Source organism: Myxine glutinosa, unplaced genomic scaffold (assembly GCF_964187855.1).
Source record: "Myxine glutinosa unplaced genomic scaffold, kmMyxGlut1.1 SCAFFOLD_1677, whole genome shotgun sequence".
Taxonomy (NCBI): Eukaryota; Metazoa; Chordata; class Myxini; order Myxiniformes; family Myxinidae; genus Myxine; species Myxine glutinosa.
This window is the reverse complement of record NW_027617772.1, coordinates 31,571-56,672: the sequence shown is the minus strand read 5'-3', so window position 1 is coordinate 56,672 and position 25,102 is coordinate 31,571. Positions and strand designations below refer to the sequence as shown.

At 46.0% G+C, this 25,102-nt stretch overlaps 1 protein-coding gene across 1 annotated transcript in view; it reads right to left on the bottom strand.

The window, feature by feature from the left end:
* The window catches only part of DNAH7 (dynein axonemal heavy chain 7), a gene marked incomplete at its 3' end in the record, with an annotated part of 92,587 nt that overhangs the window by 39,000 nt on the left and 28,485 nt on the right, over positions 1 to 25,102 (bottom strand). The window contains exons 9-12 of the mRNA XM_078769204.1: positions 24,284 to 24,411; positions 14,472 to 14,550; positions 11,940 to 12,164; positions 7,986 to 8,132 (exon numbers count right to left, since the gene is read on the bottom strand). Coding sequence (XP_078625330.1) covers positions 7,986 to 8,132; positions 11,940 to 12,164; positions 14,472 to 14,550; positions 24,284 to 24,411 — 579 coding nt within the window. The remainder of the gene's footprint in view (positions 1 to 7,985; positions 8,133 to 11,939; positions 12,165 to 14,471; positions 14,551 to 24,283; positions 24,412 to 25,102) is intronic.

Genomic DNA, 25,102 nt, shown 5'->3' with positions numbered 1-25,102 from the left:
CATGGGAAGGGGGCGGTGGGAGAGGTATAAAACATATGGACACTGCCAGGACTTCCAGGAAAGAAGTTGGAATTTCAAACAAGGTGGATCTGGGGTGAATTAGCTGGGGTAGAAAAGATCAAGGTTTTGGATGGGGGAAGATAAGAGATGGTGGTGAACAGCTGTTTTAAAGACCTGGAGGGAGGAGTGGGATTGAAGGGAGTGAGGGAGTTTGTTCCAGAGGTGGGAGAAAAGAGGAATGAAAGAGTGAAGGTGAGCAGAGAGCCGAGATTTCGGCAGTTTAACCATCAGAGGGTTGCTGGCAGATCTTGTGCGACCTGTAGGAATATTTGGGGGACAGAGCACAGAGAGAGCTGGGGGTGCAAGGCCCGAGAGGAGTCGGTAGAAGACAGAAAGACCACCTACCTGCCTGCGGTGAGTGAGTGAAAGGCCCTCAGAGATAGCTTCATCGTGGGAGATTCCAATAATTCTGAAAGCTTTGGTTTCAACAGCGTGAAGCCGAGCTAGGTGTGAGGCAGGAGCACCGACCCATAGGGGAGAACAGTATTCCATTGAGCTGCGGATGAAAGCCTTGTATGTGGTGAGGAGCTCAGGTGTGCCGAGGAAGGACTTCGCACGACGGAGGATGCCCAGTCGGCGACTGGCTTTGGAGGCCAGCTTGGAAATGTGGTTTTCCCAAGAAAGATCATGGCAGATAGTGAGACCCAAAAGCTTGAGCGACAGAACTTCTTGGATAGTGTAGCAGCATAGCAAACCTGTTGTGCATTTTGTGATACAAGCACCAAATTTGGCACAAATGTACATTAATATGTTGCGAACATTTTCAGATATTGGGCCACTTGAAATTCCGTAATTTTTTTTTTCAAATTTTTTCAAATTTCGTAATTTCAAATTTTTCGGGTGACACCGTCACAATTTCGGTCTTCGAGGCCGGCCGATATAGTGGGGCGGCTTAGCCCAAATATTCAAAAGAATTGTGCATTTTGTGATACAAGCACCAAATTTGGCACAAATGTACATTAATATGTTGCGAACATTGTGTGGTCAGCAATGAAGACGAGAGTCTGAATTACATGTATGCAAAAGACCTTGTGAACCAGTGAAGCAAATACACGGGTAAGCATGAATTAAATCTAGGGCATGATATAATTTCCATGATGTTTACCTCTACACTCAATGGTGGAAGGAGGTAATGTTTTGATCCCAGCTTGTCTGTATGTCTGTTTGTCTGTTAGTCCACAAAATTCCAGACAAAGCTTGTAGTAGTGGTAGTTGTAGTGGTAGTGGTGATAACAGAAATTGTTATATAGAACTGAACTTATATTATTATTATATGCAGAAAATAACTTCATTTCTATATGCCCTGCAGTGGACAGGTTAATTGGTTTATGCACTGAAGGGGTCACCCTGGTGTGCACTGCTGTGTTCTGCCTCACTGAGTTGTTCAGGTATGATGTACTCAGCACAAGCTTCCGGTCAGCCCGGAGGTGGGGGTGCGGGGCCTGTCACGGAACGTCAAAACAAACGGCCTGCCGGGGCCGCCCAAAAGTCGGGCGTGAGGGGCGCGTCCACTAATGGAACGCCTCTCGCTTCCCAGATCGAGGGCCACGTGGTCAGGAGAACCTCGTCCCTTCCGGTCACACTTTGCCTATCGGCCGGCCTCGAAGACCGAAATTGTGCGGTGTCACCCGAAAAATTTGAAATTACGAAATTTGAAAAAATTTGAAAAAGAAAATTACGGAATTTCAAGTGGCCCAATATCTGAAAATGTTCGCAACATATTAATGTACATTTGTGCCAAATTTGGTGCTTGTATCACAAAATGCACAATTCTTTTGAATATTTGGGCTAAGCCGCCCCACTAGGAGAGGATTGTTCAGAAAGTAGATGGGAGGGTTGTCCAGTCGGTCTTTTCGGAGAGACATAGTAAGAGTGAGATTTGTCAGGATTGAAAGACATGTTCCACTTGTTTGACCAGTCTGTGATTTTGTCCAGGTCTTCAGAGAGTGAGGAGGCTGCAGACTGCCGATCTGAGGGAAGAGGCATGGAGCGGCAGAGAGTGGAGTCATCAGCAAAGAGATAGAGAGGATTTTCAAGAGAGTCAGAGAGATCATTGATGAAGACCAGAAAAAGCACAGGGCCCAGAACACTGCCTTGGGGAACTCCAGCCTGAACAGGAAGAGGAGATGAGAGAAACCCATTCAGGGCCACACGTTGACGACGACTAGAGAGGAAGTCCGCCAGCCATGCGTGGAGATTTCCATGGATACCAAAGGAGGAGAGTTTGGTGAGCAGAGCAGGGTGCCAGACCGTATCGAAGGCATGTGATATGTCGAGGGAGACAGCTCTAATTTCCTGTTTGGCATTGAGGACCTCCATCCATTGTTGAGACAGCAGAAGCAGCATGTCCAGAGTAGAGTGACCTGGTCTGAAACCAAATTGATGATCAGAGATCAAGCCATTGGAGAAGAGGAAAGATTTCATATCCGAAGCAATGATGGATTCCATGACTTTGCTGATAATTGGGAGAAGGCTGAACAGGATATATCAAACAGGATATTTCAAAAATTTGTGGATGGACATCTCAAAAAGTTTCATTTGCATTTTTTAGCTTTATCACTTTGGAGTAGTTTGCGAATACTCTATACATTTAGTTTGATTTGAAAGAATCATGAAATAAGCTCACGTGCCATCAAAATGTGAAAACCTTGGAGCGGGTGAATACTATTACGTTTGTGGGCGGTAGGCTTACCTTAGTCAAGGTAGAATTGCATAGGTAGTGTGCTCGACTGTCGTGAAGAAGAAGAAATCCCATGTAATAAGTAGGTCATTTGTGGAGACCGTATGTCGTGGAAGAGCGTGTCTTCGTTCCCATCACGAGGGGTGGGGTATGTTAATTAGCAAGGGATTATGGGTAATTAACCCCCTGTATGTAATGGCTTCTTATTTTTCCTCTGTTCCTTATGACACCAGCAGCACACACACATAGTAATAAATCGCCCATTTATGACACTAAATAAAAACCAACCGGAAGCAGGACATTGAGCACTACCGTGGATAACATCGACCTGGTAAGCACACAGGCACAAACGGTCCGTGAGGCCATGCCCCGAAGAGCAGTGATTGGTCTGGGATTGATTGGCGCAAAAGATTGGTAAGAAGGGACTATGGGAATGGTGGAGATGTTGTAGGATGACGTCAGAGCCTTGACTATAAAGGAGCGGTCTGGCCGACATTTTCTTGCTCTTGAGCGAGGGACATTCCTTGAGACACCACAATATTTTCCTCTTGGTTCTTCTTTCATTCTCGAGTCCTGGCTTTTTGACAATGAACGGTCGAGGCTCTGGACTTCCTTGCATCGTTTAGTGTTGGTGTTGATGAATGGGATCGTGAGGACAAGCGCGGTTGGAAGAGCGGACCGTGCAGCGAGGCCTAGTTCACGCCCACCAGAGTGCAGCCTGCGGTTTTTGCGCGCAAGGATGTAGAGGCCTGTAATGTTCTTTGACGATTCCTGATGAGGTTCAAGAGCCGATTAGAGCTAAGTGCCACAAATCACACATATTTATTTTCCAGTTATTTTTCCCATTGCTTGTATTTGAGTCTGTATGGGGGCGCTCCAATTAGGAATTTAGTCTTATCGTGCATTCTTTGTTACCGGCATTTTCTTTAACTAGGGCATGCCCGTACGTGGGTGCCCGTTCCTTGCCAAAAAAAAAAAAAAACGCTACCCGTACGCTCTACCCCGCCCGTACGCCCGTACGCCCGTAAACAAAAAAAACAACGCTCTTCGCTTCCGCCCTTCGCTCTGACTGAATTGGGAGAAATAATGCGCATAAGAAATCGAGAAATTATTATTTTCTCCGGAAGAAATCGAATTACGAACCGTAATGGCGCACGCGCTCGGCTCGGCTCGCTCTCACATCGGCCACGCCTACGCAACAACGCGTTCTGTGATTGGCTGCCGGAAGTGCAGTCTTCACTGTCCGGAAGGTCGCATATCGCAGTTACGATGAATCGCAAATTAGTTTTAATTAGTTTTAAAACATAGTTGAACGCCAACATAGTTTGCCAACGTGAAATAAATGAATACGCTCTCAAATGTGCCGTCCGAGGCAGAGTCTGTTCGCCACGTTCGGCACACGTGATAGCTCGCTGCTCTCTGATTGGTTGAATCGTTTTTTGGACATAGCTCGGTAACTACTTCTCCGATTAATATGAAACCTTGAAAACGCACATCCTCGGGTCCCCAGCAATATACCTGGCAAGTTTAAAGTATATCGGACCGGTAGTTGTCGAGAAACAGCGGTCACAGACAAACAGACATACATACATACATACATACATACATACATACACACAGAGATTACTGGAATTATAGATAGATAAAGCCGGTATTTTTGTACATTTTAATTCCGTGTCAGTTTGAGTTAATGTATCCAGGTGCGAAGACGTCGGGTGGACCCGTGCAGATAAGCGCTCACGGCTTCTCCCCCACTTGCTCCTCATGTGTATAACGAAGGGCCGCCATTTAATCGAACGCCTCGGAGTTAAAGCTCGTTTTGTCATCCGTGTCGCCCTGTGGTGTTCACCAGAGGGCAGGCACACGACAATACTTTTGCAGGCCACTGTTGTTGTTTTTTCTTTTTCTTCGAGAAGTATTACGATTATATAATTTTGTGTGGTTCTTCTGTGTCCTTCTAAAAGGTTCCTGGTGTTGTAGAATAATATATGTTATGGTTGGAACTGCTGCATTTAGCTCCCATTCCCATTTCCTGTTCTTCTTCTTCTTCAACCCGGAAAGACAGTCTTTTAAAACAGGCATCTCTATGGTTAAACAGATGGGAATTTTTGTTCCAAGTAAATTGATTATTTTCTTTCCAACGGTACCATTTTTATTTTTTCTACAACAGCAGGAACCTCTTCGTAAAAACTCGAGATCCTGCTCCTTTTTCGCGTGATGGACGGATGGACACATCTCCTTGTAATACTGCAATAGTAACACCTGTTTCCTGGAGTAGGTAAAAATGACTGCACTGTGGTCACAACTTGCAATAAAATCCAGTAACGGACCAATTTGAAAATGTGCATTTAAAAGACAAAAGTGCTATTAAAAGATGAGCAGCATGATTGGGAAACACACATTTAATGCACTATTAAAAAATTAACATCTCTCATCCATGTCAGCCTCCCCACAGTTTTATCAGAATGACCTGTTTTGTCACACGGTCACGGATTGTTTAACCCCAACATGGGCCTGTTTGTTTTTAGGGAGGTGTGTACTGTGCGTGCTGATTGGCTTGATTAAACCATACTGATAATTTATATTTGACATTGATTAGATTGTTCGGAGTCCCTTATTGTGAGTAACACTCAACCCAAACAAAGGCAATGGAAATCTGACACAACAAACCCGGGAAGTGTATAATCAGCAGAGGACTACAGGCCTGATGTGTTCGGCCCACCAGAAAACCAAGATGGTGACCATATTATTATGTTTGGATGCTATGGTGGATGGAGTCAAGCCACAAATGTGGGTGGAGCTGTCCAACCGGCAGCTGTTCGACCAATGGGTGCACATTTCAAAAGTCGATCCACACCAAGAACCGCAACAACAACCATGCAGAGCTCTTGTTGACCCGTAAGACATCGCAGGTCAAAAGACATCCCCCTCCAGTTGGGGTCGGTGATGAAACCACTTGCACTAGTCTCTGCGTGCAAGCAAAATTTGGAGATGTGTTGGGGGCCGGGGGGAGAGATTTGGTGGAGATTGGCCCAGCCCCTTTCGAACTTATAATTATCAGGCATACAGAGAGTTGCTGTAATTTTTATATTTATACAGGCCGGAGCATATTTTATATAGTTCACATGAAATATGCTGTAGTTGCAGCATTTGATAGGGAATCCTGCATGGAATTCTTCATAGCAATATGTCACAAACTATGTGAATTACATCATCATGAATATCATTTATCTTGTACAATATTTTATACAATAAATTACAAGGACAAAAAAATATGTGTAAGGCAAATATGACCGTCTTGCTCGAGTCATATTCAACAAGCAACAACATAACTCAGGACTGGTGATGGATGATTTCACCATAACATACAATCTGCAAATGGATAGCAAACTTTTTTAAGGATTAGGTGGGTGTGGCAGGGATGGAATGGTTTAAGAGGAAGAAACTGGAAGATGACAAAGCACATGGGCACATGCTTCACACATTAATGGCCTATTCTTACCTATTTCTTTGCCTCTAGGTGCTTATTTAATTCCTCTGAAGTGGTGGAGGAGATGGTTAGAGGAAATAATTTTCATACAAGTGTCTATGAAAGATGAGATGTCCCGAGTCAGTGACAATGTGCTTGATGAAGATAGAGAAAGCAAACAAGGGTAAGAAGATGGGAATAAACCCACGCTTCTGAGTCCTAAACAATGAACACAAGGTCACTTGATTACCTTACAATCCAGCTACGTCTTATATATCCTCTGCTTTAGGTACTTATGTACCTCGCATTTAAACCAATCAACAATCTTTGCCACTTACTTAAGGAACAGCAAAATTGCATGGGTTCCCTATCATGCACCTTACTTCGAAGGTCCTGCTGCTTAAACATGCGAAGTAAATCAGGTTTAACAATTCTTTAGATGCATTATGCTAGTGATGGGGAATGCCACGTGACCCACCTCAATTGATAAGCACCTTTATTGAGGAACCATATTTTGACAGGTGACTGCAGTCAACTCAAATAAACCCAAACAGAGGTTAAGGTAAATTTAAAGTTAAAAAGATGCAAACGCAATATAATTTTGGGATGTAAACTTAATCAATAAAACAAACAGGGCCAAACATCCAAAGGGCCTTTCACTCACTCACCGCAGGCAGGTTGGTGGTCTTTCTGTCTTCTACCGACTCCTCTCTGGCCTAGCTCCCCCAGCCCTGTCTGTGCTCAGTCCCCCAAATATTCCTTCAGGTCGCATAAGATCTGCCTGCAACCCTCTTGTGGTCAAACTGCCAAAATCAAGACTCTCTGCATCTCTTATCTTCCCCCACCCAAAAACTTGATCTTTTCAACCCCCATTAATTCACCCCAGATCCACTTTTCTGAAATACCGACTTCTTTCCTGGAAGTCCTAGCTGTGTCCATGTGTTTTTTTTTTACCTCTGCCATCTCCCCCCCCCCCTCCCCCACCTCCTTCGCACGCCTTCTCCCCCCTAGCCCTCTCCCTCCCACAGATCTCCCGATGCTCTCAAATGTTGTACTTGTGTGCTTCCCCCTCTCTCCCCATCTTATCTTCCGCTCCCTTTATTTGGACTTATGTGTCGGTTTGTTTTTTTGTCATTAATGTTAGCTCTTACGCGAGCCTCGATGTTGTATACAAAAAAATAAAAATAAACCCGACAAGAAGTGTAGAATTGAAAGTTTCAGTGAGGTATAAATCAGTGTTACTTAATATAAGCGATAATGCATTTATTCGGTATAAATAGCAGGACTGGAGTCAGAGTTGTATTATTATAGGGGTAAACAGAGGCTAATTATTTAATTATCTGGGAAAGCCAAAAGAGAGTTGAGAAGGGTATATGACCAATAATATATACAGAGTGTCCATAAAGTCATTGTGCAAATTGAAACTTTTATAACTTTTAATGTACACATGATAGAAACAAACTATGAATGGCACATGAGAGCATAATTCATCAAGTTTTGTCAATGTTAATGTTGTTATCATTGGTGTTTTAAACCCCACAATTCCTCTGGCTTTCTTGATGAGTTGCCATTTTGATGCACCATTCATAGTTTGTTTTGATCATGTGTAGGCCCACATCAATCATTATCAAAGTTCAAAGTTCCACAAGCATGAGATCTATAGAATAAATCAATGTGGTGTTGATGTAATTCAGGATTGATGGGCCAAATGGCCTCCTCCTGTATCAAAATTCCTTGTATATCCTTGAGTTTGCCACCAGGTTGACACTTCAATACCTTTTCGGCCGCAGCATCCAGTTTGTTGTTCAGTGCCTGAGCGCGTTTGCAATAGAGAAGGACATCGTTCATCTCTCCAAAGTAAGAGAAATCTTTGATTTGCCTGCTGTAGCTCTCGAGGTCCTCCAAAACCCTCCTACGGCAGGTCTGCAAAAGAGATAACGCCATTGTTTTAAGCAATCGTACATAAGTGATAAAGAATGAACATGGAAAGCAACAGGTTTGTAACAAAATAATTCCATGTGGGGAAACCTCGTAATAAAGCAGGCTCTTCCGCATTACTAATGCTTGTAATTGTCAGTTTAAGTTCAGTAAAGATGTGTGTGTATGTGTCTGTGTGTGTGCGTGTGTGTATGTGTGTACATGTGTTTGTATGTGTACATGTGTGTTTGTATGTGTACATGTGTGTGTGTATAAATATGCATTAGTATGTGTATAACTCTGTGTGTGTGTGTGTGTGTGTGTGTGTGTGTGTGTGTGTGTGTGTGTGTCTGTCTGTCTGTCTGTCTGCCTGTCTGTATATGTGTGTGTATGTGTGTTTGTACGTCTATGTATGTGTTTGTGTGTTTATGTAGAATTTGTGTGTGTGTGTGCATGCATGTATATTTGTGTGTGTCTGTGTGTGTGCATATATATGAGTGTGTGTGTGTGTGTTTGTACTTCCACATGTATGTCTGTGTGTTTGTATGTCTGTGTGTATGTTTGTGTGTGTGTATATATGAGTGGGTGTGTGTGTATATATGAGTGGGTGTGTGTCTGTATACGTGTGTGTGTGTGTGTGTGTTTGTACTTGTACATGTGTGTGTTTGTACGTCTTTGTGTATGTATTTGCGTGTGTGTGTGACTATATTTGTGTATACGTGTGTGTTTGTTTGCGTGTGTGTTTGTTTGTGTGTGTATACGTGTGTTTGTTTGTGTGTGTGCATGTGTGTACTTATGGATATGAAAAGGGGAAGATATTTAATGGAAGACAAATTGCATCAAATGTGAAAAAGCAAATTGGTCAGATGTGGCTTCAACTCCTGAAATGGCCCAATGAATCTGGTACGGGGAAGTGATTAAAGGGATGACGATGAAATAGGGCTTCTGCAGGTTCATAACATGAAATGTTAAAGTGTCTGCGGCACAGGGACAGAGCAGCAAAATTAGCCAACCTGATTCAGACCAGGTAAGACCATTCTGGCATGACTGTGAGCAGCCATACTGCCCAAAGTTACCTTGTGGACAAAGGACTCCATTCCTGTTGGTCTTAAAATAACCACAATAAATATGGTGAACCTGAAATGGGTCCTGGGGCATCCTGATTGGATAAACAGTCAGTGGACTCAAATATATTCTCAGAAAGTTCAACCTTTAAGGCTCCGATAGGCAAGCAGTTCATTCGTTGAGGATATGCGGAACACTTCCAAACTGAACGCACGAGATGCACAGCTGTCCTACATCTACACAGCCAGGTGGTGGGCTGATAGGATGGCCAAGAGGTACGCACACTCGCCTGTAAGATGTCCAGTGTGGGTTCGAATCCCGACCCAGCTATAAACTATCATCTCAGTGTTTCACAGACTGGGTGATTCATCAATGTGTGAGCGTCCCTCGGATGGACATTAAACAGGCGTCCCGTCTGCTGGCATTAGTTGGTGGATGTTAAAGATCCCACGGTGTCCTTCGCAAAGAGTAGGTGAGCTATCACCGCAGCACCCTGAACAAACGTATCCCTTAACGGACAATTTCTAATTGCACCCTCAGCCAATGATGCTACCCCACAACCCTGTGCTGCGTATGAAAGAAGAAGATGAAGAAGACAACTCGGTGCTGTGCGGGTCACCTTTAGCTTTTTCTGGCAGTGGGAAAACTTTGACTACATCCTTGTCCTGGAAGTGTGGTCAGAACCTAACATCAGGGATCATTTTTGAGGAGGCTAACATTTGAGCACTTTTCACTACATCCTTGTCCTGGAAGTGTGGTTAGAACCTAACATCAGGGATCATTTTTGAGGAGGCTAACATTTGAGCATTTTTCACTACATCCTTGTCCCGGAAGTGTGGTTAGAACCTAACATCAGGGATCATTTTTGAGGAGGCTAACATTTGAGCATTTTTCACTACATCCTTGTCCCGGAAGTGTGGTTAGAACGTAACATCAGGGATCATTTTTGAGGAGGCTAACATTTGAGCATTTTTCACTACATCCTTGTCCCGGAAGTGTGGTTAGAACCTAACATCAGGGATCATTTTTGAGGAGGCTAACATTTGAGCATTTTTCACTACATCCTTGTCCCGGAAGTGTGGTTAGAACCTAACATCAGGGATCATTTTTGAGGAGGCTAACATTTGAGCATTTTTCTAACGCAACAAAGTTCCGCTCCCGTAATATGATTTCGCTCATTGTGACATGGACAAAGCAATATGACATCATACTAAAATACGCCATTTGTGACTGTCTGATGAATTTTTGACGCCAATACATTCTGTCGTTACTTATCCAATCTCAACCAAACTTGACACGATGACGAAGGGTTACATTAAGGTTGTAGCGCATTCATTTGCCCCCCTCCCCAAGGGGGTTTTCTCCCCCCGAGAGGGTTTCCCCGCCATTGCCGTCAATGGGTTGCGTGTTGAGGTGTATAGCCATATTAAGTTAGCTTTATCGTGGCGTTTTTCCAAAGAAGAAGATTTACCGTGGCGTTTTTCCAAAGACGCTTTTAATAACAAAATTAATGATAATCGCATATTGATAATGTTATTACAAAACAATATTAATACTAATAATGTCCCACTTCCCCAAGGTGTTTTTCCTGCAGTGGTAACGTGTATAAATAGCTTATCTTACTATAATTCACCAAATCTCTGTCTGTCTGTTCGCAGGTACCACAAAAACGGCTCAACCGATTGCAACGATATTTTGGGTAGGTAATCCTGGGGCCCTCTGGAGTAAAATAGGCTATATTGTTTTACCAATTTTTTCCCCATTTTCCAATTTTTCCAATTTTCCCAATTTTCCAGTTTTTCCAAACATGATGGAATAATATTTACTGATATGAACAGTGATGTGGCTTTTATTGAAATTCTACAAATACTGTTTAGATTTTGATGATTTGCGTGTGGTATGATTTAACGGATGTTTATGTAAATCGTTTAAAATAAAAAAAGCCTTCAATTTCTGATATTTTGCCTTTTCATTTGGGCCTCCCAATTGAAGCGCTGCCCATAGGGCGGGTACCGTTGCTCGTAGTAATAATGGCATTTCCGTGGGAGCAACGGCTTCTACAGGAAGTAAATATATTATAAACCACAAACACGTATACTTGGCTTTTTAAACAGTCGCTAATGCTCTTTATAACACTAAATGAAGAAATTTGGAGGAATCCCGACATCCGTGAAGTAAGGTTTACTTACAGAACTGAGCGAAGATCTACTGTACTCTATATAACCCACAGATGTTGAGTTAATAAAATGGTCGTTTCTGTCTTGGCATTTTCGTAGCAAACTTTTGAAACTCGCTCCTGCTGTTTGATACGAAACTGAAAGGGAGAAGCTCGGGTTGTGCTCCTTTACCAAGCAGCGAGCTGGTGCTTGCCAAGACAGTCGTTCCTTAACGGTTTTGAATGGAGTGCTTGCTTGAATGCTTAAACCACTTGGCGATCTCTCCACAAGAAACTTAGTAAATTAACACACACCCAATGTTCTTGAGACCAGACCATAGATCGACTGTAATCTACATACCCCAAAGAGAAATGGCCCTACCTGCCCCTGTCTGCGGGTGTACTTGTATTATAAACTGGCGATAGCATTTCATCAAACTAATTCCTCCTGTAGTCTGAAGGTTCTCATTATAATGAAAGTTAACTTTTCCCATTTCTGATGAATAAATTGATGAAAGTCACTTTGGAGCGCCATAATGTATTGTTCAATTGTTATGGTGATTGTTGGGAAGTGTTTCATCACATGGGCCCACCTGGAGACTATTCTGGTACATGCATTCCTTTTCAGTGTAGGTAGACTCGTACTTCTTGAAAACCTCTGACATTCTAGAGTACCACTGGAACACCTTGATGTTCATCTCGGCATTGGCAGGAGCCAGTGTGACATGGTCTACAAGGAAGGCCATCCATTTGTGAGCATCGAGCAATTGGCAGTGCAGTTCCACCATGTCCTTCGCCTTAACCTGCAACACGTAGGCCTGGGGGTTTGGAGAAGGGGTAGGTGGGAAGGTTTTCATAACACTTTTTATGAGCCACTAACAACAGCATCAGCTAACCACAATGAAAAATTAAATGAAATAAAGCTCAAACTAAATTCGAATGTAATCGAAGTAACTTTTTCCAAATTAATTAATTAAATTAAGCCTTGTATGTGGTGAGGAGCTCACCCGAGCTCCTCACCACATACAAGGCTTTCATCCGCAGCTCAATGGAATACTGCCCTCCCCTCTGGGCCGGTGCTCCTGCCTCTCACCGAGCTCCGCTTCACGCTGTTGACACCAAAGCTTTCAGAATCATTGGAATCTCCCACGATGAAGCGAACTCCGAGGGATTTTCACTCACTCACCGCAGGCAGGTTGGTGGTCTTTCTGTCTTCTACCGACTCCTCTCCGGCCTTGCTCCCCCAGCTCTCTCTGGGCTCTGTCCCCCAAATATTCCTATAGGTCGCACAAGATTTTCCACTAATCTTATGGTGAAATTGCCAAAATCAAGACTCTCTGCTCACCTTCACTCTTTCATTCCCCTTTTCTCCCTCCTCTGGAACAAACTCCCCCACTTCCTTCAATCCCACTCCTCCCTCCAAGTCTTTAAAACACCTGTTCACCATCATCTCTTATCTTCCCCCATCTAAAATATTGATCTTTTCTACCCCCGTTAATTCACCCCAAATCCACTTTTTTTTTGAAATACCGACTTCCTTCTTTCCTGGAAGTTCTATCAGTGTCCATGTGTTTTATACTTCTCCCACCCACACCCTCCGCCTTCCCATGACTCCTCCCCCCAAGCCCTCTCCCTCCCACAGATCTCCCGATGTACCTGTTCTCTGCTGTTGTACTTGTGTGCTTCCCTCTCTCTCCCCATCTTGTCTCCCGCTCCCTTTATTGTATGTTTTGTGTGTCCGTTTTGATGTTTGCTCTTACACGAGCCTCGATCTTGTATACAAAAATAATAAGAATAAATAAATAAATAATTACAGCATGATTCAAGGGCACACATGCCATCTCACCCACCTCGTACACCCATCCAATTATTCCATCATTCTACTTTCAAATTACATCAGCATTTAACTACCCAAAGTGGCACATATTTAGACGATATTGAAAATTTCGACTTATTTCATATGCAGCACATGACTCGAGGTAGTAATGCTGGGGGCACAGCTGTGCCGCTGATGCAGTGCCCCCTCTGAGTAAGAGCAGGAATTCATCATTTGTTCAGGGTGTCATCTGTACCTCGCCTATTTCTCGCCAAGCGGGGAGATTCACCCCTGTCTGTCTGCATGTCGGTTTTTTTTGTCTGTGGTCAGGATATCTCAAAAGGGTGTGGCCGAATTCGGATGACATTTCGTGGACAGGTTGGGTGTGCAACAAGGACATAATAATTAGATTTGGGTGAAGATCCAGATCCAGATCCACATCCGATACTAGAATTTTCTCAGTGATTCTTCACTTTTGAGAGATAGGATCGAAAACGATATATAGCACATCTCGAAGAGTTGTAGACGTAGTCAGACAAAACGTCATGCGCACGTTGGGTGTGTGAGAAGGACAAATCAATACGATTTTGGTGAAGATCCGAATCTGGATACGAGAATTTTTTTTAATTTTCCAACTGATTCTTCACCATTGAGAGATTGGGCCACAAACGATACACAGAATGATATTTTAAAAAGTTATGGACGAGTTCTGACAAAACTTGGTGCATGAGTTGTTTAGGCGACGAGAACAAGCCAATGTGATGTTGGTTCAGGTCTGGATGCAGATCCGGCCTTTCAGTGGATACAAAACGTAAACTGTTCAGCCTGGAGGAGCTATGTTATCTACCGTGCGAGTGCCATTCTAATTTAAACTGCCGTCACAAAGCAGATGCAATTATGGAAGAAAAGGAATTTCTGAGGCTGAAATTTTTTCAGGGTGCATTTGTCACCATAGCGGCCAAATCCTATTAGTTTAGGAAGATGTGCTGAATGTAATATGTATGAGAAACCCGTGAATAATTTCACGTATTACATCGACCCGTGGAGAAGCAGCTAGTCATTTTTAAGCAAAACTTTGTGAGGAGGACACGAATACAGACATGGACACAGTCATGCATGCACACACGCAACCTGTGTTAACAAATGCTTATTGGCTTGTCTCGTCCTTGGACCCCACACAGCATTGACAACACGGGGTGTTTTTACGAGACTAATTCCCATAAATGAATGTAACATTTGGAATAACAAGAAACTTTCACTTCTGCACTCGCATTTGTGCATGTTTTTCATTGAAATATTTTCCACTTACTTTGAGCTGCATTAGCTCCTGTGTGTTTGCTGGTATTGAGAGCACAGTATTCGCGATCTTTTCAAACTCATTGGCGATTCTGGAAAAAGAAGATAAACATATATTAAAAGGATCAAATAAAAAACATTAATACATAAAATTATACATGTTCACTGTTCAGGCTGCTGTTCGGTTCGACAAGCATATATGTATCTATCAATATATATATATATTGTTGCGAATATGGAATTTGGCCTCCATATCCGCTTGTAAATATTCCCCTATTTCCCCAATACTCCCCAACTATCCCCAATCCCCCATTCCCTAGTCCCATTGTCTGTAAACAACAATCAGTAGAGCCGACCTTCCCCTTATTCCCCCATTAAATGTCGTGCCCAGGTCCACCGCACCACACGTAGACAACTTTCGGACATCTTGCTAGTTATTCTTAGTCTATGTCAGTTAAGGCCTCGTTTCCATTAATTATGACTCTTCGTTGCACCAGAATGTGATTATATGGCACCAGTAGTGAGTTTAGGACCTTTCCCATACCTCCTCCCATCTTCTTCCCCGTCTACAACAACAGAGGGGCACGGCGCTGCGCGGGGGGGAGTGTGCGTCCTCCCACCGGCTCGGTTAGCCGCCATCGACAATGCGCTCCAGACAACGCGCTCCAGACCATGCGCTCCACGGGGTTACCACAAAGGGGCTCCTTGTCAGCTCCTCGTCAAGGGCGGAGCCGGTAACCCCCCCGCACGCACCCAATGAGAAGCAACGTGCCGATTCCACGAGGCGGAGCTAACGAGCCGAGGGCGTGTCACTCCCCGCCGGATATACGCGGCCCCGCGCCGGATGTGACGTGAGATGCGCCCCCAGCTTGAGACGAAAAGACGCCACCTCGAGCGCTGTGCAACCTTCCGCATCTCTGGACCGGACCGGGTCGATCCTGCCCTGAGCCCAGGTGCACCTGGAGCCATCGACAACCGCTTTCCTGCCATCAACCCCCGTGTGAGTCAGCCTTGTCCCGTTTACCTGTCGTCTGTTGGGGTTAATATAAGGTTGTGTCTAAGTGCCTATCTTCCTTTGCTGTACCTCTCGTCCCTGTAATCTGACCTTCCGCACGAATATAATCTCCTCCGGAGGTCTTGAGAACCGTATCCCTGGTGTCGTCATTTTAATCCCAGCCGTGTGTCTGTTCCTTCATTGACCTAGCATCGCGCGACTAGTCAACGTTCGGGTATAATATCGAGTATAATCTTGTGCAGACGTGGTCATCCCAAAACCGCTCGGGGAATAACATCCAAGCCACGTCTGTAACAATTGGTGTCGAGGAGTGGAATTCGAACCCGGGACTAAATTTATTAGGCCCAAATTTGTAACAGTTAGAATCGATTCGGAGCGCGTTTCCCGCGCGAAATTATAACGGCCGAAATTTGAATTTGTTTTACGAAAATAAAATAAAAACCGAATTTTGAAAGTCGCGCTATGGCGGATCAAGACAGCTGGGGTCCGGTAGAGGAGAGAGAGGTAGGGTCGATCCAGGACCAAAATGAGGGACAGGAGGAGAGCGAAGCAGTGAGGGCGGCAGGTTCGCAAAATAGCGCCGTCACGCACGAAGAAGCGGGCGCGCAAAATGGCGCCTCGCTGATCACCGCGCCAGCGACCGTGGCAGCGCCCCCGGTGGATTTGAACTTGTTTTTTATGCAAATGAAGGCCCTTATGGACAAGAATAATGAAGAAATGGAAAGCAGAATAATGATGGGAATGAGGGCTGATAGGGAACAAATGGGGAACCGGATGGATGCTCAGAGTGAGCAATTGGGGGTAATGGGGAACCAAATGGGGGTAATGGGAAACGAAATGGGGGTAATGAGGGACGAAGCGAGGGGTACCAGTGAGGGATTAGACAATAATTTTAAGGGATTAGACAATAATTTTAAGGGATTAGACATGAAATTTGGGAAATTAGACGATAGATTAGGGGAAATACAGGAGGGGTTAATGGGGGTAGAAAACAGAATGGCCGCTCAAGAGAATCAAATGGAAGGGATGCAAAAAGGGTTAGAGGGGTTAGAAAACACCATGGAAGGCAAATTGAGGGACATGAGGGACCAAGCGGAAAGGGAAGTTAACCAAATGGGGCAGCAGATAGAGGGGGTCAGAATGGGGGTAGAAACCAAACTGGATGCTCACAGGGAGGAAATGGAGCAGATGAGGGTGGCATCTGGGCAGGAGATGCAAGTGATGGGAGAGGAGATCAGGAGAGGAGTGAGTGAGGAGGTCGGAGGAGTGCGCGAGGAGGTGAGGCACTGTAAGGAGCGCATGGAGAAGGAGGTGAGAAAGGGGACTGTAAAATTGCAAGGGGGTATAGAGGAGTTGACGCTGGGAGTAGAACAACTGACAGTGGGACAAAAGGAGTTGGGGGACCAGGTAAAGAAGAACACAGCGGTAATAGAGGGTTTAAAATCGACACAGAAGGAGATAAAAAAGGACGTAGGGGTAATTAAAAAAGAGTGTCAGGCGGTACATGAGAACCTGACGAGGAAAATGGACAAGGTGGTAGAGGTGATGGAGGTTAAAGAGCGGGAGGTGCGGGAGCACATAGAAAAAAATAAAGTGGAGTTAGAGGAAGAACTTAAAGGGGCGCACGAAGAGATGAAGGAAATGAAGCAAAAATTAGAAGAAGTGGAAGAAGGGGTGAGCGAAATTAAGAAGCGACGGAGAGAGGATAAGAAAGAGATAAAGGAGGAAGTAAAAGAATTGGTCCAAAGTCTGTGTTCGGATCGTGATGATGTGCTCATTAACCGGATGAGGGATTCGCAGGTGATGGAGGAGAAGCGAAGAGAAAGAGGACCCGGTGTAAGTGGTGACCAATATGGTCGTGCGTATGATGCGCCAGGTGATTTGATAAGCTTGGGGGTCGAGATTGACCCGGGTGTTCGTGAGAGGCCGTTGGTGAAGTGTGCGACAGGTCTGGTGTGCGAAAAAGGAGGTGTGCAAGAAAGTCCGACTCTGAGGTGCATGAGGAAAGAGTGCGCTGTCAGAAGTAAGGAAGAGTGTCCACCTGTGGTGAGTGTTACAGAGGGTGTAACGGGAGAGTGTGCGCGAGAAAGGTGTGTGACGGACAGGTGCACGAGGAAAGAGTGCGCTGTCAAGAGTAAGGGTGAGTGCGTTGTCAAGAGTGGTGGTGAGAGTATTGAGAGTGACAAGGAGAGTGAGTTGGTTGTGACAGGTGAGCGAGGATGTACACCTGGGATGGAAGGATGCACACCTGGAATGGTAGAGCGTGAGTGGGAATGCACGCTGGAGTTGGTGGTGAGGCACATGGTTGGGTGTGCGAATGAGGGCACACCTGTGATTGTCACAGAGGAGGTGACCGAGGAGGGGGCGCGAAGCGGTGTATTGGTGAGGTGTGCGAGCAACGAATGTGTGCCAAAGTGTTCGGTGGTCAGGTGTGTGACCAAGGCTGTGAGTGGAATGGGTGTACCTGGGTGTGTAAGGAAGGGTACGAGGAGCATGGGCACAGCTGGATGTGTGAGCAAGGAACGGGCTGCGGGGTGTAAGCGTCCAGGTGAAGCATCGACGTTACACGGGTTAGAGGTTAGAGCGACTTTTAGCCGAAGCAGGCCCTCGGTGCGTGCCGGGCCTCGCTTTGAACGGCCGCGTCCAGGCTCCACTAGGCGGAGCTGGCAGCCCGATAGGAAGGGTCGTTATGGCGACCACGTTTTGTTGAGACGTGCCGGCAGGTCGAGATCGGGACATTGGATGGCTCCACGCCGAGGTGATGCGTGGGATCTCGGCCCGGGTAAGCCCCCGTCCCTGCACCGAGTGCCGGACGCATTCAGCCGCTGGCACAAAACAACCAGCATCCATTGCTTGGCTTTACGAAGCCGGGCTTTGGACAGGGATTGGCGCACCGAGAGGTATTAGTGAGTCGACTGGGTGATGAGGTTAGTGTTTTGGACCCCAAATTAGAGAAAAACAAAATTTGATGATTGGCAAAGGATTGGCAGTAGTGATTGGCAGATGATGGGCAGTGATTGGCAAATTTTTAATTTGTTGAAATTTGATGTGCAAAATTGGTAGGAGCGATAGGCCCGGTGGGTAAGGGTGGCATCCCTGCCACCCTGCCCAAGGGGGGGCAAAGGAGCAATAGCTTATGGGGTGTATGGCAGTGAAAACTAGCCGGGTGGGTTAGGATATGGTGTGTAGGGATCTAGCGAGGATTGACATTAGGTGACGTTAAGTTTAGTTAGTGACTGATACCTGTAGTAGGGACGCAGGTAGATTAGTGTGGATGATAATGACGAGGGAGCGCAATAGTTTAAAGGGACGACTGGGAAGCGCAAGTTTCAGAAGGGAGTAGTTAGCTGAGATGATGCCGTGTGTGTGAGGATGGAACAGGTGTGATTGCACAGGTGTGCAACTGGACAGGTGTGTGGAGCAGTGTATGAGTAGTGAGTGTGTGGATCAGCGCGAATGCGCTTGGGGAGAGAAGGGTGCAGGTGGCACCAGGTGTGAGAGCACAGGTGTGCAAGTACAGGTGTGTGGAGAGAGTTGGAGTAAGTGGTACGGAGTGGTGTGCATGGTGCGAAGGTATGGATGGGGGAAGAGTGGACCCCTATCACGGATACCCGGGGCGGGTAGTGTAAGTGTTAGGTAGAGGGTACAGGTAAATTGTGGTTGGATATTGGCATTCGTGGTGCGGTTGCAGAATGGTGTTGTGAATGGGTGCATTAGTGTTGTGGAAATGGCTGGGCGTGTAGCCTGTTAGTGTGTGTAGTTGGTTGGGCACTCCACCACTGTGAGGATGTCGGCCAGGTGAGGCCGCAGGTGGGCTCTGGGAGCCGGTAGTTGTGAGTGGGTGCCTGAGGATCCCGGGTGTGGATCGGGCAGCCCAGTGCCAGAGAGGGCACGGAGTGGGGAGAGCGCCAGAGGGCCATCCCCAGGTAGATAGGTTAGGGTAAGGAGCAGGTAAGCTCGGAGGCAACTACAGTGGTGGAGGTGTGCAGGTGGGTAGACCCGCTGGGAGAGGTACACGTCGCGGCCCAGAAATTGTGCGAGGGCACCGGGAGATGAATCGGGGGAGTGAGACCCCAAATTGAAGAGCACCACAGTCTGGCCAATGGGAATTGGTTTTTAGAACCCATAGTGTAAGAGGGCCAATGGTTTGGCCGGAGAAAGACCCCGGGTAGTGTAAAGTTGATAAAGTCATTTAGGAAATAGTTAGGATTGATGAACCTGTCGCACCATACGCAGCCACTTACCTGTGGTGATGATGATGACTCCACACCTGTGTTTTCTTTGTTTTGTTGCAGGAAATGAAATTGCTGTGTGGATGGTGAGACGCATCACGACGTGGATGAGACATTGGGGTGATTCCATCTCTCCCTCCCTAGGAGGGACTGATGATGAATTGGTAATGGCAAATTATGATGTTGAGTTGGAGATGGCAAATTATGATGTTGAGTTGAAAATGGCAAATTTGATTGGTTAGGAGGGAGAGAAGACGAATTTGGTTTATGGGAGGAACGGGGAAGACAGTAGGGATGTTTGTTGATTTGTAAAGTAGATGTTTATGGGTAGTGTTGTGTTTTGTGGATGCAGTAAGGGGTAAGGGAGGGGCCATGTAGGTTACCTGGTGGGGGGGGGGGGGGGCGTACGATAGGAATGTACCTGTCTCACCTGGTTCCCATGTGCCCCCAGTGTGCATCATCTTGTATTGCGTGCACTTTTGCGCCCTTACCACCTTACTCACTTGTCTGCTTCTTTTGTCTCCCACCTCCGAGGATCTGGCTTTGGGGTAGAGAGAGAGGAGAGAGAGGTGCTGGCTACGCAGTTGTGGGCCTGCACTTTCGCTGCTTGCTGCTTGGATCGATACACCATACGGACCGCAATGTTTGTGGCCACCCACAATGGACCGCAGTTCTTTTGCGGCCAAGCACCACCCGTGGAAGGACCTATGGGTCAACGTGGCACCTATGCCAAACAGGTGAACCACTAACAGTTGGCCCCCTGACGGCCGCAATATAGAAATGGACGCGGTTGGCGCCTTTCTTTATTTTTGAAAAGAAGTAAGAAGGCCAAGTGCACCACACGAAGGCAAGACCAGCAGCAGCCACACAATGATTCATAAACACTTTATTGGTGCACCGGATGGTGCTCACTGTGTGATGGGGTGGTGCTTGATGCTTGGAAGGGGTGCTCTGCACGTTATTAAAGGCCGTCGGCCACAGAGCACTCGTGGGTTGGTGTATCGATGCTAGCATGCGTGCTCTCTCTATGCATAACATCTGCATGTGTTCCTCCAAAAACAGGTCCTGGATCGTAGTGTAAATATCAGCGTAGTCTTGTGTAAATAATGCTCCCTACCGGCTGTATGTTTAGTTTGAGGATTCTTTCCGGATTCGGTTATCCTGTGGGTGTGTTTCTGTGAGGAGAAGGGTGCAACGTCGCAGGGGGACATATTTACTCATTTGTGAATATCTGTAAAACTGTCGCACTTAGGGTAGAGTTAATAGTAGAGGGAACTACATTGCGTGCCACACTAAAGTAGGTAAAAATTTATCGGGTCGGGACGCCCCGAGGGTAGAGAAGGGTGCAATGTTGCGAATATGGAATTTGGCCTCCATATCCACTTGTAAATATTCCCCTATTTCCCCAATACTCCCCAACTATCCCCAATCCCCCATTCCCTAGTCCCATTGTCTGTAAACAACAATCAGTAGAGCCGACCTTCCCCTTATTCCCCCATTAAATGTCGTGCCCAGGTCCACCGCACCACACGTAGACAACTTTCGGACATCTTGCTAGTTATTCTTAGTCTATGTCAGTTAAGGCCTCGTTTCCATTAATTATGACTCTTCGTTGCACCAGAATGTGATTATATGGCACCAGTAGTGAGTTTAGGACCTTTCCCATACCTCCTCCCATCTTCTTCCCCGTCTACAACAACAGAGGGGCACGGCGCTGCGCGGGGGGGAGTGTGCGTCCTCCCACCGGCTCGGTTAGCCGCCATCGACAATGCGCTCCAGACAACGCGCTCCAGACCATGCGCTCCACGGGGTTACCACAAAGGGGCTCCTTGTCAGCTCCTCGTCAAGGGCGGAGCCGGTAACCCCCCCGCACGCACCCAATGAGAAGCAACGTGCCGATTCCACGAGGCGGAGCTAACGAGCCGAGGGCGTGTCACTCCCCGCCGGATATACGCGGCCCCGCGCCGGATGTGACGTGAGATGCGCCCCCAGCTTGAGACGAAAAGACGCCACCTCGAGCGCTGTGCAACCTTCCGCATCTCTGGACCGGACCGGGTCGATCCTGCCCTGAGCCCAGGTGCACCTGGAGCCATCGACAACCGCTTTCCTGCCATCAATCCCCGTGTGAGTCAGCCTTGTCCCGTTTACCTGTCGTCTGTTGGGGTTAATATAAGGTTGTGTCTAAGTGCCTATCTTCCTTTGCTGTACCTCTCGTCCCTGTAATCTGACCTTCCGCACGAATATAATCTCCTCCGGAGGTCTTGAGAACCGTATCCCTGGTGTCGTCATTTTAATCCCAGCCGTGTGTCTGTTCCTTCATTGACCTAGCATCGCGCGACTAGTCAACGTTCGGGTATAATATCGAGTATAATCTTGTGCAGACGTGGTCATCCCAAAACCGCTCGGGGAATAACATCCAAGCCACGTCTGTAACAATATATATATATATATATATATATACACGTACACACACTACATGGCCAAGAGAATGTGGCCACCCGAATATCACACCCACATGTGCTCGTCGAACATCTCATTCCAAAATCATGGGCATTAATATGGAGTTGGTCCCCCCCCCCCCCCTTTGCTGCGATAACAGCCTGCCCCTCCACCTTGCAAAATGCAATGCAAGTAACACTCTTCTGGGAAGGCTTTTCACTAGATGTTGGAACATTGCTGCGGGGATTTGCTTCCATTTAGCCACAAGAGCATTCGTGAAATCAGGCACTAATGTTGGGCGATTAGGCCTCGCTCGCATTCGGCATTCCAATTCATCCAAAAGGTATTTGATGGGGTTGAGGTCAGGGCTCTGTGCAGGCCAGTCAAGTTATTTCACACCGATCTCGACAAACCATTTCTGTATGGACCTCGCTTTGTGCACGGGGGCATTGTCATGCTGAAACAGGAAAGAGCCTTCCCCAAACTGTTGCCACAAGGTTGGAAGCACACAATCGTCTAGAATGTCATTGTATGCTGCAGCGTTACGATTTCCCTTCCCTGGAACTAAGCGGCCGAGCACAAACCATGAAAAACCGCCCCAGACCATTATTCCTCCTCCACCGAACTTTACAGTTGGCACGATGCATTCGGGCAGGTAGCGTTCTCCTGGCATCCGCCAAACCCAGAATCGTCTGTCGGACTGCCAGATGGTGAAGCGCGATTCATCACTCCAAAGAACATGTTTCCACTGCTCCAGAGTCTAATGGCAGCAAGCTTTACTCCACTCCAGCCGACGCTTGGCATTGCACATGGTAATCTTAGGCTTGTGTGCAGCTGCTCGGCAATGGAAACCCATTTCATTTAGCTCCCGACGAACAGTTATTGTGCTGAAGTTGCTTCCAGAGGCAGTTTGGAACTCGATAGTGAGTGTTGCAACCGAGGATAGACTATTTTTACACGCTATGTGCTTCAGCACCCGGCGGTTCCGTTCTGTGAGCTTGTGTGGCCTACCACTTCGTGGCTGAGCTGTTGTTGCTCCTAGACGTTTCCACTTCACAATAACAGCACTTACATTTGACCGGGGCAGCTCTAGCTGGGCAGAAATTTGACGAACTGACTTGTTGGAAAGGTGGCATCCTATGACGGTGCCACGTTGAAAGTCACTGAGCTCTTCAGTGCGGCCCATTCCACTGCCAATGTTTGTCTATGGAGATTGCATGGCTGTGTGCTTGATTATATGTACCTGTCAACAATGGGTGTGGCTGAAACAGCCCAATCCACTAATTAGAAGGGGTGTCCGCATACCTTTGGCCATGTAGTGTATATATGTGCATGTGTCCAAGTTTTCTGAGAATAACTATATCATAAATTACATAAAGGATCTCCTGCAATGCGATTGTTTTGGTAAATGGCGCCTCTAAAACTTATTTAAAGGCCCCAGTTATTCCGACCTTGTGGGGTCGGCTGGGGAAACCATTTGGCCCAACTCTTTGAAGAGCAGGCCGGCCAGGCTTGACATTCGACTGAAGCTGATGTGGGCAGGAAATTGTAATTTGCTCAAGGTGAAAGCGGTAACTCACCTACTTTAAAGTCCATAAGCTCGTGCTAGCTCATGGGACAACCAGCTTACTTCCCATCCAATCACACTTTGTCGTGCAATACACTGCCCATGAAGCACCAATCTGACAGTTTATAGTCAGATCGGGAATCAAACCCAGACTAGACAGCTAAAAGGCAACTGCGCTAACTCCGCACAATACTGTCAAACAGTAAATTCCATTATATGTGGATGTCAAAAATGTAGTCATAAACAAAATGAGATTTACAGGTAGAAAAGGAAGTAAAATAAGCTACATGAATGGAGGTTCAATTAAATGCAAATTACAAAAAAACAGATCTAAAGCAAAATGCAATGCAAGTAAACTGACAGCCAATGTATGTGACACGGTGTAATGTTCCAATCAATGTGCGTTTCCAAATTACATGTACCCATAATACATTACGACGCAGCGCCATAGGAAATTTCAAGTGAAAGTTTGCAGTGAAATACATGTCAAATTCATATAGTGCCCCAAGTATGAAATCCTGAATTATAAATAATGAAAGGAAAATAGATTTAACCCAATGATGACAACTCACCGCTTGTTTGCCTCATACAAAGAATTACTCATGTGGGATAATGTCTTGTTAACCAGAACTTGGACTTGTTTTACCAGCAACGAAATGAGATCCTCACAATGAACCTCAAACATACCCAACCTGAATACCTGGCACAGGAAGGCACAATAATGAGATTATTACATTCACAAACTGGAGTTCTTTGTTAAAGTCTTCAAAATCTTAAGTTCAGGAGTGAGGTAATTGTGTTGCTCTGTGTGCCCGTCTGCCAGTCAAACAAAATTGAAAATCATTTCCAACGGGAAACCTACTGTTTTAGGGAGGTCATAATGGATGCAAACAACAGGCATGAAGAACTAATGTAACATGTTAAATAAGGTGGTGGAAAAGACAATGCATCAACGGTGGTAAGGTCCGAAAAAAAGTTTTTGTTACTCGCTACGCCCCATAGCTGGGTATGCGGATTAATAGTGGTATTTGTTGTTTTCTCTACTCTTTTTAAAAAAACATTTATTTTATTTCAATTGAAAATTATATACTTGAACAGTGTAAAACACAAATGGCCTTGTTTACACTTCCAAAGGCCTTAATTTTTGCAGTACCGTGGGACCCCGCTATTCGCGGGGGATACGTTCCTGGGAAATGCCGCGAATTGCGAAACCTCGAATAGCGTGGCATTGTTTCAATGGAAAAAGGCGAGGTCCCGAGGCTCGGGAATAGGTTACCAAGTCGCGAAAATCCACGAATAGAGAGGAATAAACCGCGAATGGCGAGGCAAAATCCGCGAATGGCGAGGCAAATCCCGAGAATGTCGACGATAATCCACGAAGGTCGATGGAA